Here is an 18,741-nt window from a genome sequence, read left to right on the forward strand (position 1 = left end):
TATGCACCGGGAAGATTAAAGCATACTTGACTTCACAAAACGAACATGGGTAAATAAAAGAGCACAATTCTACAAAGGTCAGAAAATTGGTTCTGCAAGCAATATGGGGATGCATTTTGGCTCCGAAGGTAGGTTGCCTCCGAAATAGGGGTCAATGTGGCATTTTGCTACAAATGAAGATGAAAATGTGGTTGATGTTAAACCAATGGGTACTCCTAGCAACCCCTCGTTCTGATTCCAAATGAAAACTCTTCCCCTCAAGTGTTGTCCAACCTGGCGTGAGCGGCAAACATCTATTGTGTGACTTTCGTTCGTTCTGTGCAATCATCCAAGAGCGTAAGTTCCCAACCTTTTATTGAAATGACACAGCAGGTTCCATCACAAAATCTCATGCTCCCTTGCTTTGGGCCGGAATGCGTGGCTTTTGAACTAGCAGTGGGAAGAAAATAAACAACGTTCTATCACAGAGCACTATTCTAAACATCAGTCGTAGCTGGGTTAAAATGACATGGCGTTTCTCATTCTGCCTTATTGCTGAGGCTAGCTAGCCAGAGAGATCAAGAGAGGCTGGGAGCAAGCAAGCACTGTGTGGGTGAGACCTGCTGATAAGGTAAGCGGGTGGGCCTGCGGGGTGGAACTGGCTGGTCTTCCAGTAACATCATGCTGCTGCCTGTGGATAAAGATGGAGGCAGGCAGAGGAGTGGCTACAGACCAGGAGGACCTAGGTGGAAGCTGGATGGACAATGGGGTGGATGGATCAATCCATGTCAACTTCAAATGTGTTCATTCATAAGTCCCTTCTGTTCCATTTTGCAACAACCTGATTTTTTTTTAAAGATTGTACAAGAACTTGTATTTAAATAAATATTTAAGTATGTATTGAAATACACAGTGCTTTTTCTGGGGGCATGCAGGGGTACGCACACCCCTAAACATTTTGTGGATCTTTGTACTTTTGTCCATTTATTATATTTATTTTTCCTGATTTGAACTACAAAATGGTGACTTTCTTGAGTCAAAATGAGAGTACCCCTAAACATTTTTTAAAGAAAAAAAGCACTGGAAATACGTATACATACTTGAATACTTAATTTCTTTCTATGTATGAATTTCTAATAAACCGTACATTTAAAAAAATCTTTTCTGTATATATATTTTTGAGTTGAGAATCCTAAGAATATGTTCTGATCTCTGTGTTAGTCTGGTAGGTGCAAATTAGGTTTCGTTTTAAATGTGAACCAAATGAAGTTGTCCTCCACCCCTAGTCCACTTCCAGGTCAACTGGAATGCTTACATGTGACAAGACGGGATGCTCACATGTGAAACCTGCTCTTATGCTAGTTTACTCAAATGTAAATCCCATTGCTTCTAATGAGGCTTTGTCCCAAGTAACTGTGGGTAGGATTTCAGTCTTAAACCATGCACCTTCCTCCCTAGGTTTTCAGGATGAGTTTCTCATATCTTAAAGCATATTTGTGAATTTGTTTTTTATTTGTTTGTTTGTTTGTTTTTGATAACTTGGAATTAGTTTTGGTTTGGAATCATAGGGTTATTAGGTTTGCTTGGTGCAATTCACACTATAATACGTCAGCCAATCCCATGGAAGCAGGATCCAAAATTGGTTGTTGGGAATATGTGGCTAATGGATTGTGTTTCATGATCTCCCTTGATTTACTACTGATGAGGCTGGGAAACATTTTATATTTCTAAAAAAAGAAAAGAAAATCTGCTTCAAAACCTCATATAAATTATCTCCACGTACTTTAAATGCATACTGCGAAGCTAAACAAAATATAAGGAGAATTTGATAACTGAGCCAGAGCTGGGGTGGATGGAGATAGGAAGTGGTTTCATCCACTATAAAATTAAGAAAACCAAAGTACAGAGAAGGTAAAGGAAGGTATAGAGAAGAAGTCTTTTTCTGACAGGTTTGCTTTTCCGATTGCATTGTACAGTGCTGAACCTTTCTTAGAGCAGTTTGTCTTTTGAATAGCCTGCCATACTCACAATCTATTCCCCTCTCCGTCATATTTTTATCTACTTGTGGCAATGGAATTAATTTTGTGGTAGTCTTTGCATATGGGGAACGACACATGCCTGATGCACGCTTGCAGCTTGAGTTGTAGATCAAAGCCACTCAAAAAAGACGCTTCTGTCCAATATGGGGGGAAAATGGTATCCAATCCACTACATAGCCAGCAGTGGTGTAGATGCCTGAAAGAAGCCCAGCTCTTCTACGAGACTTACATTTGTGTTGACAGATTGGATCTGAGATCTATGGCATATGTGGTGGCTGTTAGCTTCACTTTGGACGTTTGTTGTCATTCTCCTCTGTAAGCAATCTAAACTACGTTTACCCGTCTCAATTTTCAGAGATACTATTATAATGTTTTTTTGTCGGAAAGGTCAGGTGGCCTGCTTGGCCAGAAAGGTCCAGGGATGAGGTCTTGGGATGCAGCATCCTCCTCTGAGAAACTGGACTAGCGATGATAATATGGTGGGAGTAGAGAGCTGATATCTCAGGGCTCTTGGGTGCTTCTGTGACCCCTCCTTGCTCATTGGAGAGGGTCGGTAAAGGTAGGGAGCTGTGCCTCTTGGATGGTGGTGGGCTGGAGTTCTGAAATCTCACAGTTTTCACTTGCTGAAAGGGAAGAGAAATCAGGAGTTATTTCATTCCAACAAGGTTGCCACCAGCATTGTCTTTGCTGTCTGGGGACATGACAAACAAACAACGTTTACATTTTCTTTTACAACCAGTTTTACACTTTCTTCAGCTAAACATTAGGAAGTTGGAGAGTCGAACACGACTAAGACGACTAAACAACAATAAATAGAGGAGGACATATTTCTGAAAAGTACATTATATGTGTCAGCTAATATAGTCAGCACTGTTTCCAGTCACCTTTGCCTTCCTCGGAATCCCAATAGATCACCTACCCATTTTACAGCCGAGTGGATTTTAGAGTGTCATTTGGTGTAAAACCGAGTAACATATAAGCTTAGAGTTTTGAGAGATGCAAAAGTTTCCTCAACTACTTGCTTTCTGGTCCACTCCACTCCAAAAGGCATTTAGATGTATCCCAAAAACCAACCTTCAGGAAATAGAAGAACTTTACCACATATTCAGCAATTAGACTTCCTGTGGCAATGATAAATCATGTCCACAGTTTCCATCTTTTCATTTCAATCCACAAACCCACCATGACATGGATGATCTTTGCCAGCAGACTGCAGAGGGAAGTGAATGAATATCTTGGCAGGTTGAGAGCGAGAGAGCGAGTGAGCATTGAATTTATGGTGATGAGGGTCTAATGAGAAACTAACATAATGGGGAGTATGCTCTCACAATAGGGACATGCTCCTTGAGAAATCATGAATGACATATACAGGATCATGATATAGAATCTTAGTCCTGTTCTGTCAACAAAAAAAGTCAATGTAATCATTACATTGTAATGTTGAGTTCTTCGGTGAAGACCTTCTCCACCTACCCTACCAGGTAATGGTACGTTGACTAGGATTTGTCCTGTCCTACAATTCTAATATTCCATATCCCCACCTGCACCCCAAAGCTTTTCATAATCACACCTGCAATATAAAACTACCCCTGTGGTGAATAAGACCCACTGTTACCTTCTCAGTGGTGTTCCTGGATGTGTCTGGCTTCACCAGAATGGAGGGTGGAGCAGATGCAGGTGGCTTTAGAGATGATTCATTTTTTGTAGGCAATTCCTTGGTGTCCAATATTACTGAGCTACACACAGAAGGAGCTCGGCTATTCCCACTTCGGGGCACTAATATGAATGAAGAATCATGGGAGGAATTCGGCCTGGCTCCCGTGTCAGCCGTGCTAATCCCTCGGGGCAGAGAGGAGATATGTTGATAAGTTGGAGATTGCTGCACTCGTGTTTGGGTGGCAGGAGCTCGCCTGAGGGAGTTGACAAATGGAATAAGAGCTCCTGGTTGCAAAGGTTTCTGTAAAGATCCATCTGGGGAGGCAGAATTCAAGAAGAGATGAGGATTAAAAGATGATAATAACCCCTTTGCAGCTCATTTTTGAAATTTTATATAAAAAGGGTGGGCCAAAATTGCTGAATTGCAGTACTTAGCTGAATTTTTGTCCTCAGGCTTGTTGGAAGTCACTCCAAATACTTTTAGAGTTTTAAGGGTAGACAGAAAATTGCAAGAGAGCTATAATACACTGGGAAAGCACATGATCTGTATGCAGGAAGTTTTAGGCGTGTTCCTTCATATCACCAGTTAAAAGAACCTCAGGTACTAGGGTGCGGAAAGTCTCCTTCCTGAGAATGTGGAGAGCACCTGCCTGCCACTTAGACTGGATAATGCTGAACCAGATAGACCAGGTGGTCTCCAGCCTGGAGGGACACTTGGAAATCTTGGAAACTGCCACGGGCACTACAAGATGACCCTTGTGGTCCCTTCCAATTATACAATTCTGAGACTCTATGAAAATTCCCACTTCTTCTCACAGAAGAAAAATGAACGGTGCTTAGAACTTCCTCTCAAAAATGCAGAACACTGCACCAAAAGCAGGCAATTCCTAACCCCTTTGTTCCCAAACCCCAAAATTAAAAACAAAAACAAAACCCGAGAGGGGTATAGGGCCTTGGTGGGTGCTGGGAAGGGGGATGTCCAAGGGCCCATGGGGTACAAAGATGCCATGCTGGGGACCCCAGAGATGGGCCAAGGACTTGACTTGGTATGAAGTGGTGCCATCTATTTGGTCTTCACTAACTTATTAATGGGACTTCTAAATTATTCAACTGCTGGTTGAAATTTACTAAAAAAGCTGGTTGTATTTGGTGTCCCACAGCTTTTTTTTTGGTAATACTTGCAATTGCTCAACCAGTTTCTGTAGTTAAAAATGCTTCCTCTGTAAACCTGCTCTCTTTCCTTCTACCTTCTTTGGAAGCTTGCTACCTTTATTTTCTGGTCCTTCGCCAGAGGGTAGAGTGTGAAGTTTCCCACAACCACTTTAATCCCTCTGACAGAAAAATCTTCATCTACTAAATTTCTTACTTTCCTTATGCAGCTAAAGTAACAGAAACAGGGCCACCTATTTGGTCTCCACCATGTACATTTGATACAAATTCCTTGTCTTTGCTTTCAGAGATCTCCATGACTGTGATCCTAACCCATTTCCCAACCTTTTTCGCATTATAATCCTGAATATGGCCTCCAACTCTTATAAACATTCGTCACCCCAAAATCTGCTCCTTTAAAAGAGTTCACACATTTGCCTCCTTTTCTGTCCTATCTTCCTGGAGCAGCTTCCTAGAGCACCCATCACTTTCTTCCATTACTGCCTCAAAATGCACCTCCTGTGCATTTTGGTGAAGCCTTGGATTTAAACCCTTCCTTCAGACTCTGGTTGAAATATAAGCCCAAATATGTGTCTTATATATTTGCTCACATTCACCCCTCCTCATGTTTTCCCCCCATGGACATGGCTTTTAACCTATGTCAATCTGTAGGAATGAACGTGAACTCTTTGTCATCTTCCCCACCCCATTTTTTCAATTTGTTTTCATTATTAAAGACGCCATTTATTTCATAATCAATTCATAGAAATCCACTTGTAGATTTCACATTGGCTTCACTGCCCTTGTTTCACGGTGACATTATTTCCTTTATTTTTAAAAATTGGTTTTAGGCAGGAGATCTGTTTTCAGTGGCTGTTCTCGTCAGCTGCCACTTTATTGATTCACAATGCACCACACCTTGTAGTGTTCTGCAGCGCCCTGTTAAGGAAACACATACAGAAAGATTCCCCACAATCGTGGCCACTACTCCTCTCAAATGCCCTCATTCATGACACCCAGGACATTGTGGGTAAATAACAAAGCAGCTGCTAGCACTGCTGACACTGCTGGAGACATACACGCAAGACCTGGCCACACATCCCACTGAGTATTCATACAACTAGGTATGAATACAAATGGGAGTCCCGAATTCCGAACAAATACAAATACATATTTGTAAATTTGCTGCCAACACTTCTACTTTACCTCAGCAATCTCAGTTTTTCTTAATGGGAAAAAGTAAACAAAGACCCCAAATATCCAATGAGATACACAGAGATTTAGTTGTGTATCAGGAAATTTTTAATGTCTGTTGTTTTACAATTTTTTGTGTGTTGTAAGCCGCCCAGAGTGGCTGTGGAAACCAAGCCAGATGGGCAGGGTATAAATTAATAATAATAATAATAATAATAATAATAATAATAATAATAAGCTTGCATTTCTCTGCTTAGACAATAGTGAAACAGATTTGGCTATCTCTGGGTAGTGTCTGAATGATTAATTCTACCACACATTTTGGGATTTGTCTCTACCTCTGGCTAGTATATCCATGCCTTTGGCAAGGCAAGTTTTCAGCCCAGCTGTATGCATGCAACCAGCTCTTCAGGAGGCTTAGCCTAACATTTCTGTTTATTGCATCAGCCCCAAGTTTCAATGTGCTAATTAAAGGCTTCTAGTCATCTCTCAGCCACTTGGGAACAGGTTCATATGGCTCTCTCTCACCAGGACTTACTCTTCCTACTGCTGCCACGTCCTCTCCTCTGCGGAGTTGTGTGCCCTGAGGTGCTTGGCACAGAGACATTCCTCACAGGTGAGGCCAAAGATGCGGGCATGAAGGCAGATTTCATAGGTCTGCTTTGCCTTGGGCCGTTCTCTGAGATGCTTCCCTGGGAGGAAAGTGAGGAAGTGGATAATGTCCAAGTCGCATAGAGGGAAGGCATCCTTGAATCAGGGAAGCTTGAGGACTTCCTGGTTGTTTAGGAGAGTCAAATGGGAGGGAGGGAGGGAGAGAGAAAGAAACAGATAATTAGGGAGCAAATGCAGCTGCACAATTCAAATCCAGGAGTTTTGTTAACTAGTTAGAAAAAGAAGGACAAAGTGGGAAATCCAACCAGCAAGCATTTGTACATTCTGAAATATCCTTCCACTTTAATCTTTCTCCAGAATTCTCTCTCCCCCCCCCCGCTGTGCATTAATAATTATATTAATGACAGAGGCTATGTTCCGACAAAATAACAACAGCAAAATAATCATCATCACTACACCATCTTTTAATGACATAGGCCATGCAATATGGCACATAACTAATGGGCATTTGCATTACATTTCAGCATGTTAAAGAATATACCTCACAATTACTTATTACTCTGGTTCAAATCTGCAGCACAAATGTTTCTGTGGTGTGAGAAAATTTGAATGTGTACAAGAAACCTCCTGGTGCTTGCATGCTAGTGCTAAGAATAAATCCTCAGAAAAGGGTGATCTTTCATTGTTAGCTGATAACATACTGCCTGAGGTTGCCTCTAGCCTGTTAGTATTTTGAGAGAGGGATTCAAACACACACTCTGAAAATTTAAGTTATGGCAGTTGGAGCAGATTAATGTGCTTTGTTGCCCTAGTGCAAAGTCCTTTAAAAAATTGACTTTTAGTGGTTAGGAAAGTGATGGGGAAATGCACTGAAAAGTGTGGAACGGACAAATGATTAACGGGAAGACACAAGCAAATCAGGATGAATGCTCACTGTCGTATAGCCTCCCCAAAACAAATCAGAACAAATGCTCGAAAGAGACCAGACATGCCCTAACCTCCATAAAAGCTTTGTGCAAGGATGAACGCTCAATGAACAGGTAGTTTGGAGGAGCCCACACCCAAATGTTTTTTGCCCTTGAGACGGCTGTAATGTGCACAAATGTTTACAATCTGCAGTTGTGTACAGTGCCCTTTTTCGTAATTGTACATGTAAAAAAAGGTTACTGGATTGCAGGTATGGGGCGATGGTGGCACAACAGGTGGAGGTGGCAGTCTCCCCCATTGCTGTTTCTGATGTTGGCAGGTATTTAGCCAACAGTAAAAAATGGGTGGGTGGCAGGGTGACCAAATAATGGACATTTTTGTGCACTAATGTTTCAGAGAGCAAAGTAAATAACTTTGAAGTAAAAAAATGAGGAGTTGGGAGAAAGCAGTGAAGGTAATAAGTATGTGCAAACGTATCAAGAGTTAATTTCATCTTTTCTAGTGTGCATAGAGGGCTGAGCAGGAGAGCAGCTGCAGGATTCATTTTGTCTATCAAAACTTAAGACAGCAGGGAAGCAGATATAAAATGTGAGCTCTTGGTGGATTCAAGCTACTCTAATCTTTTTCTCAGGGAAGAGACCAGCGCACCACTAAAGATCAAATTAGCCATGGTGAAATAATCTTGCTTCATTTTATAAACTGCTGCTTTTCTGTTTTGCTGTTCACAGTTTACGGTGGTGAAAAACAACAACAACCTGTGCTGCTTAATAGGCAAAAATGACGGGCTGTGCTCTCCCAATTCTCCTTAACTGCCTGAGTTAAATTCAGATGGACCGATTGATGGAGCGCCAAGGAGGGCAGCGATCCTGAAGGAAATATCTGAGGGAGTCTTTGTGCTCTTTGCAACTTGTGGTTCCATTTCCCAAGCAATGTCCCCCCCCCCCCACACTTCCCCAAAGTGTGTTGCTGTCACTTCTGATTATTTCTTTCTGCATCTGCTTTCCCTGACGAGGCCACATAGCACTTTCACCTAAATCTGTTAAATTGCTGAGAAGGCCATCAATCTTCCACCTTGAGCAGGGTGCTTAAATAAGCTTCCTAAGTGCTCCTAATTTGCTCAGGAGAAACTGAGCCATGGAGAAGTATTTGTGCCAACTCTTCTGAGAGAGGGGCTGGCTGGGGGAAAGGCAGCAACTTCTGTCACTCCTTTGTTACCTTCCCGTCGTCGTTCTGTGCTCTGGAAAAAAATGATTTATGATTTAATAATGGGGCAGCGATTCATCAAAATAACCCAGGCATCCATTTATTATGAGGTGATTTCCAAAGGAAGACACACAATAGCAGGCCTTTAAATTGGTGTTCACGATGGAGGCACTTTATGAAGCTGCTTCCGAAGTCTCTGGGCTCATCTTTTGATTGTTTGTTTGGTTTTATTGGTGAAGCATGGCCATGGTGTTTTCAGAGGCCATATCCTGGAGAAATGAGCCAGAGAGATGAAGAATACTCACCGGCTCATTTCAATGTGAAGGAGTTTAGTGGATAGCAGAAGGGATAATTCTAGGCCCAAAGTAGCTGTGGTGTTTACAATTTAAACAGTGCAATTTCATGTGGTGAAATATAAGCAGGGGAAGAAATGAGTAAAAGCGTGTCCTCAGTAAAAGCAATAACATGGATAGTTAGGTTTCTACTAGGGCATTCCATATTTCTGACAAAAGACTAAAACTTGGCATTTTTCATTCAGTTTTCCTGTACTTCATATTGGGTTGTTCAGATATTACGTTTGCGGTTGAGATGATCACAATCAACTTAAGCTACACTGTGCCTAAGAAAGACAAATAGTTTTCTTGAACTTAAAGCAAGATGTGGAAAGAGTTGAGACCCATCTGAACTAACTCTGTATTCAGCATCGTGGTTGACAGTGCAATCCTACACATGTCTACTCAGCCGTAATTTCCATTGAGTTCAAAGGGATTTACTCCTAGGCAAGTGAATATAGGATTATGGCCTGAGATGCACTGACCAAATGACTCGGCTTGTCCTTCCTTTCCTTTCCTTTGTTTCTATTGCCCATTTTGTCAGGCACAAAATATGACAAGGCCCCAAGTAGGTCCATAAAGCTTTTGTTTTATTTTGTTCTGTGAAGCTACAGATCTCCTTATGTAGGTTTGCCATATTTCAAAAAGTGAAAATCCAGACACAAAAGCTGTTAAGCTTCCCACCCCCTCCCAGACATTTTAACCAATTTTGAAAATTCTGCCTAGATGCCATTTTGGACAGACGAATCCAGGCTATGTCCTGGGAATTCTGGACGTATGGCAGCCCTATCATACGTTTTTCACCATTGTGAAACCCTGCATTTATGTTTACTTGCTCTTCTCACCCACCCTTCCTGCTGTTCCTCTACATTAACCCCCTAGAGCATTCCCTTCCCATCTCATGCAGTGACAAAGCTCCCTTTTCACCTTCCCAACCCCATTTCTGAAGCCGCTTCAATTCTGCACCTACACTTTGCATTCTTGTTTTCACCTTCAGCCCCATGTCTCCTTGCCTCTCCTTTTGTGCAACCCTCCCTCCTTGCACGCAGACCACCACCATGGTGACCTCGTTGTCTTGCAACTACCAAGCACCCTTTCCACCTAGTGCTTCTGTCCTGGAGAATAACGTTCCTTTCACATTGCATTACCTATTGCATTGTAGAGCTGTGGCTTCATTATTATTATTATTATTAGTAGTAGTAGCAGCAGCAGCAGCAGCAACAGCAGTATGAAGTTCCAGATTCAGTGTAATTATTCGGAACAGGTATTTCATTAACAAGCAAAACACCCATATAGGTGCAACCTCAATCAACTGAACCGAACCTCCTCTAACTGACAAGATAACCAACAGGCTTGCTCTGAAGTCTATTCACCATAAAGATGCAAGTAACCTATGTCACCACTGTGAGTCCACAAAGAGAGAAGGGATTCCAAACTTCAGCTAAAGTGCTGGGAAGATCAGTTGCAGAATATGCCTTACAGGCTACAGGTAAGCATCAGTTTCTAGGGGGATGAGATGAGAGGCAGGGAGTGGGGAACATACCCAAAGATTCCTGCATTCTCCTAACTAGGCTCTTGAAAACCTGAACAACAAAACCTGACTTGTAGCAATAGAAATTATTGTTTGTTTTTTAAATATGCATGGAAAAAATAAATGTTGTTGTTGTTTTGCTTTGTTTTGTCACCTGCTTTTTATATTTCAGTCTTGGAGCAGGGCAATAATGACATAAAATACTACTACTAATAATATACAGGATAATGAAAACATTATGCAAAAATTACAGGCTCTATAAATACAAGTCCAACAAATAACATTTAAACAATGAAGAACTCCATAATAAAACAACAAAATATAATGAAATGACAACTCCCCTCATCATACTTGACTGGCCCTCAAACAGGTAGGCAACTTGTACTGCATTTAGCAGTTTCTAGTGATTTCAGACAGAACTGCCTTTATTATGAAGAGGAAATCTTTCAAAGACTGGATGAGACTTGTAAGGTGAATCACAGCAGAAGCAGGCTAAAGTCCTCTGTGGATTTTAACTCAGTATATAACCCCCCCCCCCTCAGAATACTTTTAAAAAACACACACACATCAATATTCTCCATTAAAATTCCACTTTTCTAACTTGATTCACAGCCTGCATTTGACTAGATTTCTACATGTCATCTACTTCCTTGGAGTAACTTCAACAACTCACTTTTATGATGGCATTGGCCTCTTCTACTCTCTCACTTCAGAGTAAGGGAGGTACTCAGTGTAGGCCTATTCTCACTTCAGAGTAAGGGAGGTACTCAGTGTAGGCCTATTGAGCATAATGATCTGGCTGAATCATATTCATTCATTTCATTGGAGCTCCTCTGAGTAAAACTTAGCTGATTCCTACCATAACAGTTTGGTGTGCGTGAGAGAGATCCATGCTGGTTTGTTATGATTACATATGAAAATGGAGTTAGTTGATCTGGGGAGTTGTTCATCTTTGCACATATTCTGCCTGCACTGTCATCTATCTATCAGTGTCTATTTGTTATAGGTGCTGCTGGAAGCTAGAACAATCCACAATTAATTTGTCAGAAGTCCAACCTGCTGAAGAGGAGCCATTCCTAAATAATTACATCATGGAATTGTCTGCCCTCTTTAAGCAACAAAGTTATTTCTTACGGCCGGCATTTCTATAGTCTAACTCAGCCTGGTACACTCCAGAGGTTTGGTACTCCAACCCCTATCAGCCACAGCCAGTGGTAGTCCTAAACTTCTGGTGGGCACCAAGCTGGAGAAGGCTGGTCTAAGTCATGGTATCTCTATCATCATTTCTTATTCTATCTGACTCAATCAACATTGTCTAGATAAATGTTTTGCTAATTTGTTTCTGGTGACAAGAAGACGCGTGCTTCCGTCAGTGGTAATTAAGCAGTAATGGTAATGAACTTCAAAGGTAGCTTCACTATCCAAATATAAACTTCCTCAGAAAATGGAGGCTCTGTTTGGATAGGTATCATGATTAATAGCTGTGTATCTTATTGTTGGTAAGGAGGATGCAGGAGGACACAAACAAGCTGCTTCTTAATTCAGCCTTTGCTTTTTCACAGTTTCTGACTCCTTCCTCTTTCCCCCTCTATTTTTTATTATCTCCACTTGCCCCTTCCTCTCATTTTTTCTTCTGCGAGCCTCTATGGATCAGCATCTGAAGGACAGACTGGAAAGGGACTACAACTATAGGGATATGACTTCCATCTTCCACAATTTTTTATCCAACACTATTTTAAAGCTTATGTGCATTAGTGTTCATTGACACATGGCATGTGAAACATCCTTGCTTTTGTCTAACCTGAACCTCCAGTTGGAAGCGGCGTAGCTAGCCATTTGGGTCCTGCAGCCGGGGGTGGGGCAAGCTGCTCATGGGGGTGGGGCGCACTGTGTGGAGCCTCTCTGCTACCTCCCCCTCAGCTGTAGGGCCGCTGAGGGAGAGGCAGTGGGCAGATGCAAGCCCCACGCTGCCGGTTCAGGCAGCGTCGAGCCTGCAGGTGCCCAAGCCACCACGTCACTCCCAGGAGAGACGTGTGGCTCAGGCACGCTGCAGGCCCTGCAGTAAATGCCGGCCCTCGCAGTGTGGCGCCCAGTGCCAAACGCATTTTGTTACATTAGTTGACTGAGCTAAAAAGTTTCGTGAGCCCAATTTTTTAAAATATAAAAAAACCCCTCAGTTTCATGAAGCGGTTGGTCAGTTTCATGAAGCGACCATGGCCTCCAGGAGATGTTCTAGAAAGAGGCATGGTGACTGCCAGCTGCTCATCCCATTCCTCATTACTTGGTGGTTGATTTTATGGCTTTAACCATTTTCCTTTTCGGCTTCCTTCCGTGCTAAGTGTTGGAGAAGATACACAAGACCCTTCTTTCATATTGAATATAAAAGTGAGTTCTCATTAGCATAAACACAATGGTATATATTTTTAGCTTCCTGATGACTCATCTGAAATATCCCCTGGATGCAGGGAAGCCGACTTGGGCCCCAGTGCTTGTGATGTCATGATGCCATGTGTGCCCCCCAGCCTCAGAACCTGACTTCCGGTGGCACTCAGAGCCCCCTATAGTTGGTGCCCCTGCCTGGATGGACCAATGAATACGCTGCATTGTAAAAAGGTCAACTTCAAATGTAAAGGAAGAAGTCTGCCCTGTGGGTCAGTTTGTATAGCCAATATGGCAGCTCTTACAGATTCAGTGGATGCTGGCAGTAATGCTAGGAATAACCATGATTTCATCTTTCAGACATAGGTAAAACTCCCATACAGTTCATATGATTACTTGCAAAACAGATGAAATAAGGGGTATTGTGCCATAAAGTGTCACTGATGAGTCATACCAACTCTTGGATGAACATCTCATTCTGTTCTCTGGGCTTTAGATGTGTTATCTTACCAGAAACAAAATTAGCCCTAGCTTTGATTCATTGCTGAGCCACTACAAAGCTGTTTTGTGCTAGGTCGATTAACTAATTGTTACAATAAATTTAGAATTTTGCTTAGAATTTTTGTACTTTAGAGTTTCTAAAATGCGTGTGGGCAGACCTACAGCCCCATTCCTGTCATTATCCAGTCATGTTGAGCCAAATAAAGTTCAATTTGGGCTGCAGAAGTCCACATTGACACTTTTTTTGGTGTTACAGTGGTACCTCGGGTTAAGAACTTAATTCGTTCCGGAGGTCCATTCTTAATCTGAAACTGTTCTTAACCTGAAGCACCACTTTAGCTAATGGGGCTCCCACTGCCTCCGCGCCTCCGGAGCACGATTTCTGTTCTCATCCTGAAGCAAAGTTCTTAACCCGAGGTACTATTTCTTTGTTAGCGGAGTCTGTAACCTGAAGCGTCTGTAACCTGAAGCGTCTGTAACCCGAGGTACCACTGTACTCACATATCTCCCTCTACCCCCATTGTCCATATATAAAAAGCATAAGCCAAACCTGAAAAGTGGAGCGACGTAATTGCTGGGGAAGATTCCAACCTTTCCTGTAACCAGCGACATTCCTTTTAGCCAGCCTTCATGGTATTTTCCCAAAACACGGATACCTTCTCCTTTTTGCAACTCTAGTTCGTCTGGACTGTGAGCTGTGTAGGAGTGCAGAGCAACGCACCTGGTGAAACAGAAGGAATTAAAGAGTGACGCTACGTACTCGGAAGAGGCAGTTCCATTTATGCAATGCGACGAGGCTATGACACAACTACCTGCTCCAAAACCACGCTGGGATCTGTGGCTGTGACTTCTGCCAAAACAAAAGCTCCGTGTCTGAGCCCTCTTCAAACAATGCCTCTGCTACACAATGCAAGAATGTCCCAATAGCTCCTGAATAAGACTGAGGGAAGGCAACTCATCAAGAATGCTGAATGGATGGGTAAAAAATGTACAGGGCAGGGCACTCCCAAATGGGCTGGGTTAATGTGCTCCGTACCAAAGCAATAAAGTCAGGATTCAGAAATGCACTGAGATGCATGAGTGGAGGAAGAGACGAATACCAGCCCAAACAAGAGGTGTGGTGAACAACACAAAAGTCATGCCCACACCACACATTTAAGACACACAACTTCCCTCAAGAAATCCTGAGAATTCTAGTTGGTCAAGAGTGCTAGGAAGTCTCACTCTGTCATGGGTAAACTACAGATTCCAGGATTCTTTGGGGGGAAATGGCGTGGATGTGATCAAAGGAAAGATATGTAGCTGGGTATAAAACAGCTATGTAATTAGTTGGCAAGAACAGAATTCCTTTCAAAACCTTTAGCAGTAGGACAGCCTTCGCACACCTGGAATCCTCCAGATGTTCTGGACTTCAACTTCCATCAGCCCCAAATGGCACATACTGGGAAGGCTGCAGCAGGAAGGTTACACCTAATGATTCAGCACCTGTTTTTTGGTCCTCAGGTCTGTTGCCTGGGTACCTCCTTCCTGTCACATGACATTTCAGTAGCTAACCACCCAAAACTCACCCCCACCCCAGATATGTCATGGACATTCAGTAGAGCATGAGACTCTTAATCTCAGGGTCGTGTGTTCAAGCCCCATGTCGTGCAAAAAATTCCTTCATTGCAGGGGGTTGGACTAGATGACCCTCGAGGTCCCTTTTCAACCCCACAGTTCTATGATTCTTCAGGTTCTGCAACTCAAAAGCGATCACATTTACTAATGGGTCTCATAATTCTGGGAGCTGAATTTTAAACCGATCTTCTTGCCCATGCTAAGTGTTTTGTATGCCCATGTTTAAATTTCAGAAGCCAGTTTAAATTTCAGATTAAGTTGAATGAAGTATCTCTGTAAAAAGAGTTGTCTCAATTTTAGCTGGTGCTTGTGGGACAGTAACCCCGCAAGGGCTTCTTCTTCATCCTCTTTTCTGTATTCGTTTACTCCTGTGGGCGGGTGGGGGTGGGGGACTGGCAGCATGTGGCATGGTTGCTAGGCAACAACATCTCCGGCCCTAGCCAAAGGCCCTACCCACCTAATGAATAAGGACTGAGTTTTACGTACATATTCACCGGCAGGTGTTGCTGTAAATGAGGCAGGGTGACAATGGCTGTCGGCTGCCCCAGGGGCCCAGGGGCCGAGTAATAGGAAGTGCTGACCTGTAAACAAGAATAAAAGAATCCAAATGAGCGCCTTTATTATATTCTCCCTTCAAAGGAAGTGTGCCTGAACGCCAAGAACCCACAAGCCACAGGCCTTGAGGCAAAGCAGTGCATCCTGTTAAATGGAAGAATCCTGATTCACTCTGCTGTCTCTGCGGTCAAATGTCTTAATGGGGCTTTTAAATTTTTAGTCACTGATGGAGCAACGAACACGTTCGACTGGTTGGCTTGTTTTCTCATGTCTGGGATGATGAGGATTAGGCGGTCATCCCTGAGAGACTTGAAATGTGGCTTCCCTCAAGGTTCCAGTCTGTCACCTATGCTGATCAATGTATATGCATCCACTGGAGAAGCCGCAATTAAGCACAAGATTGTGCCACATATGCCCACAAGCAACAGTGTGTGTGTGTGTGTGTGTGTGTGTGTGTGTGTGTGTGTGTGTGTGTGTTTATTTATTGGGAAAACAGTGAGGGAGTCTAAAAAAACCCCATACCATAGTCCCAGTCTTTATTAGATGCCCTGGCTGCTATTTGTAAAAGTTGCAAAAGAGTGAAAATTATATCCATCTATTCCTACACATTGTCATGTGTACCGTAGTTTGTCCCTGAGCAGCATTTGGGCTGAAAATGAAATGAGAGACCACTTGCTAAAAGTGGGGTTTTAGCTAAAAATCAGAGAGCTGTGTGTGCTGATATAGTCCTTCAGTTCCCAAACTAATGGAATTTTACTCTTCAAACCAAGTCTCCAAGATGTAGTGCTTATCAATAAGGATACTTTCTTTATGTTTCAACAACAACAACAACAACAACTCACTTTTTCTTACAAATACAATAAGGATACACTTCAGAAAGTAGTTTTGTCCAAGTGATTTCTTTGCATTAAGACAGATAGTGGGTTTCCTCCCCACTGTATGGGTGCTTCATTGTATTTCTTCAGGGTCTACTGCTCCTACTAGTTGTTCCTTATATGAAATTATAGTTTTTATTTATATACGGTAACACTACCAGTGTTCATTGCACTCTTCAGAGTAACATAAGCCCAAGAAAGACAGGCCCTTGCCCAAGCAGCTTACTGCCTATATTTCATTAGCTACTGCCTTTGCTTCTATGCTAGGAAAGAGAAAAATGAAGCATTTGCATTGCCCTGTTTGGCTCTTCCATGATTAGGTTTAAGGATGTTGCTCAAATGCTGAGGCCAGTGAAAAATATATCACGACTGAGAAAGTGACTTTACAAAACAAAACATGATGAAAACTGGACTGCATCCCTTCTCTCCATCTGACTTCTGCCATGACCGGGAGTCCTGATGCTATCATCCAGAAAACATGGGCTGGGTTCAAAATCATTATGATGTTGATCTGCAAACCAGGAATTTCCCAACACCATTTAGGATTATTTTTTTAAATAAATAAATAAATTATGAATTATAAGCCTTTGGGATATATGGAACGATAAGAGCAAGGAACATGATTGTTTGGAGGAGTGAACAAAGAAACATGTTCATTAAATTTCAGCAGGAATCTCCAAGAAAAGTTCATTTATATTGCAGGCTATATGTTCTCAGCCAACATAAATGCCTTTTCCACTTGAGGTAGATGCCTTGTTTTTCCTCTTTTCTTTCTTTCTCCCTTCTATCTTGAAATTAAAGAGTGCATTAACAGATGATTTTCTCCAGTAAAAGGTTATTGCAACCGAGGGTGTAGAAAAGCAACTTTGGTTGCCCTCCCCATCTCCTTTCCTAATGGATTTTCACATTCCCATCCCACCCTTATGTCAATTGCAGTGTTCTAATGCCTTAAGAAGCACTGTAGGATTGAGTAAGCAAACCTAAAATACTTAGAGGAGTTGAGCATTTTCCTGTTCTGTAAAGCATTTTGTAATTGACAAGGGTTAAGGCAGCAAAATTCCCACACATCCATTATATTGAATTCTTCAGGCCTTTAGTGCTTATTCAGCTGCATAGCTGCTAAGGCAGCCCTTTCTCATCCCACATTCCTCAATAGCTTCCTAGTGAAGATCATCCATTGTGAAATAAGCATGGAAAGAGCTTAGACAGTGATGGCAAATAAGCAGAGACTGTTTTATGTTGGATTATCAAGATGGGTTTCTGCCTGAGTGCTGGAAATACAGAATGGTTTTCACTGGTGAAGAAAATGACTCAGCATTTTAGAGTGAGACCAGGTTATCATTGCCACAGGTTATTCTCAGTCATTTTCTTCAAGTGCATTACTGGCTGTTCTTTATACTACCAACGCAGGAATTGGGCCACTTCCTGTGCCTATTGCGAGTAGTTCAAATGCCTATCCCTGATCAAGACTGATGGCAAGCACAGTACCAAAGCACCAAACTCTTATGCTGGAGAGAGTCTATAGCCTCTGATGCATGGCAGATGGCCACCCAAACTCTGCTTAAAAACCTCCAAGGAAGGAGTGTGTCCACCATCATCTGAGGGAGTCCATTCCATTGTTGAACAGCTCTTGCTGTCAGAAAGTTCTTTCTAATGTTTAGCTGGAGTCTCCTTTCTTGTAACTTGAAGCCATTGGTTTGAGTCCCACTCTGCAGAGCAGGAGAAAACAAGCGTGTTCCATCTTCCATGCAACAGCCCTTCAGATATTTGAAGATGGCTATCATGTCATATCATCTCTTCTCAGTCTCCTATCCAGGCTAAACATACTCAACTCTCTCAACTGTTCCTCATATGGCTTGGTTTCCAGGCCCTTGATCATTTAGGTCACCCTCCTCTGCACATGTTCTAGCTTGATGGTATCCTCCTTAAATTGTGGCACCCAGAACTGGACATGGTACTCCAAGGCACTGTAAGTTACCCTTATGACATTGCAGAAGTCATAATTGAGAATCGTGAGCTTGGAGATCCCACCTTGAATTCCACTGCCCATCTCATGGGTGAAGGCAGTGCTGGTGTATGCAATTGCCTGTCTCTGCTGAAGCCACTAAACTACTTATTCCTCACAGGGATATTCCCTTTTCTCTTATGTCTCTTGAGAAAAAGAGGAAGAGATGGAAATACCCCCTGTGGTC

The 18,741-nt window shown here is 42.4% G+C and overlaps 1 protein-coding gene across 4 annotated transcripts in view; it reads right to left on the minus strand.

Moving 5' to 3' along the window:
* Window positions 1-337: 337 nt before the first annotated feature.
* Window positions 338-18,741, minus strand: part of SH3RF2 (SH3 domain containing ring finger 2) — a 77,820-nt gene continuing 59,416 nt past the window's right edge. For all 4 annotated transcript variants that reach the window (XM_028717912.2, XM_077924484.1, XM_077924483.1 and 1 more), the window contains 5 exons: window positions 15,606-15,700; window positions 14,053-14,223; window positions 6,556-6,791; window positions 3,634-3,989; window positions 338-2,641 (listed from right to left, as the gene is read on the minus strand). In XM_028717912.2, coding sequence (XP_028573745.2) covers window positions 2,363-2,641; window positions 3,634-3,989; window positions 6,556-6,791; window positions 14,053-14,223; window positions 15,606-15,700 — 1,137 coding nt within the window. In that variant the 3' untranslated portion in view covers window positions 338-2,362. The remainder of the gene's footprint in view (window positions 2,642-3,633; window positions 3,990-6,555; window positions 6,792-14,052; window positions 14,224-15,605; window positions 15,701-18,741) is intronic.

Source organism: Podarcis muralis, chromosome 2 (genome assembly GCF_964188315.1).
Source record: "Podarcis muralis chromosome 2, rPodMur119.hap1.1, whole genome shotgun sequence".
NCBI lineage: Eukaryota > Metazoa > Chordata > Lepidosauria > Squamata > Lacertidae > Podarcis > Podarcis muralis.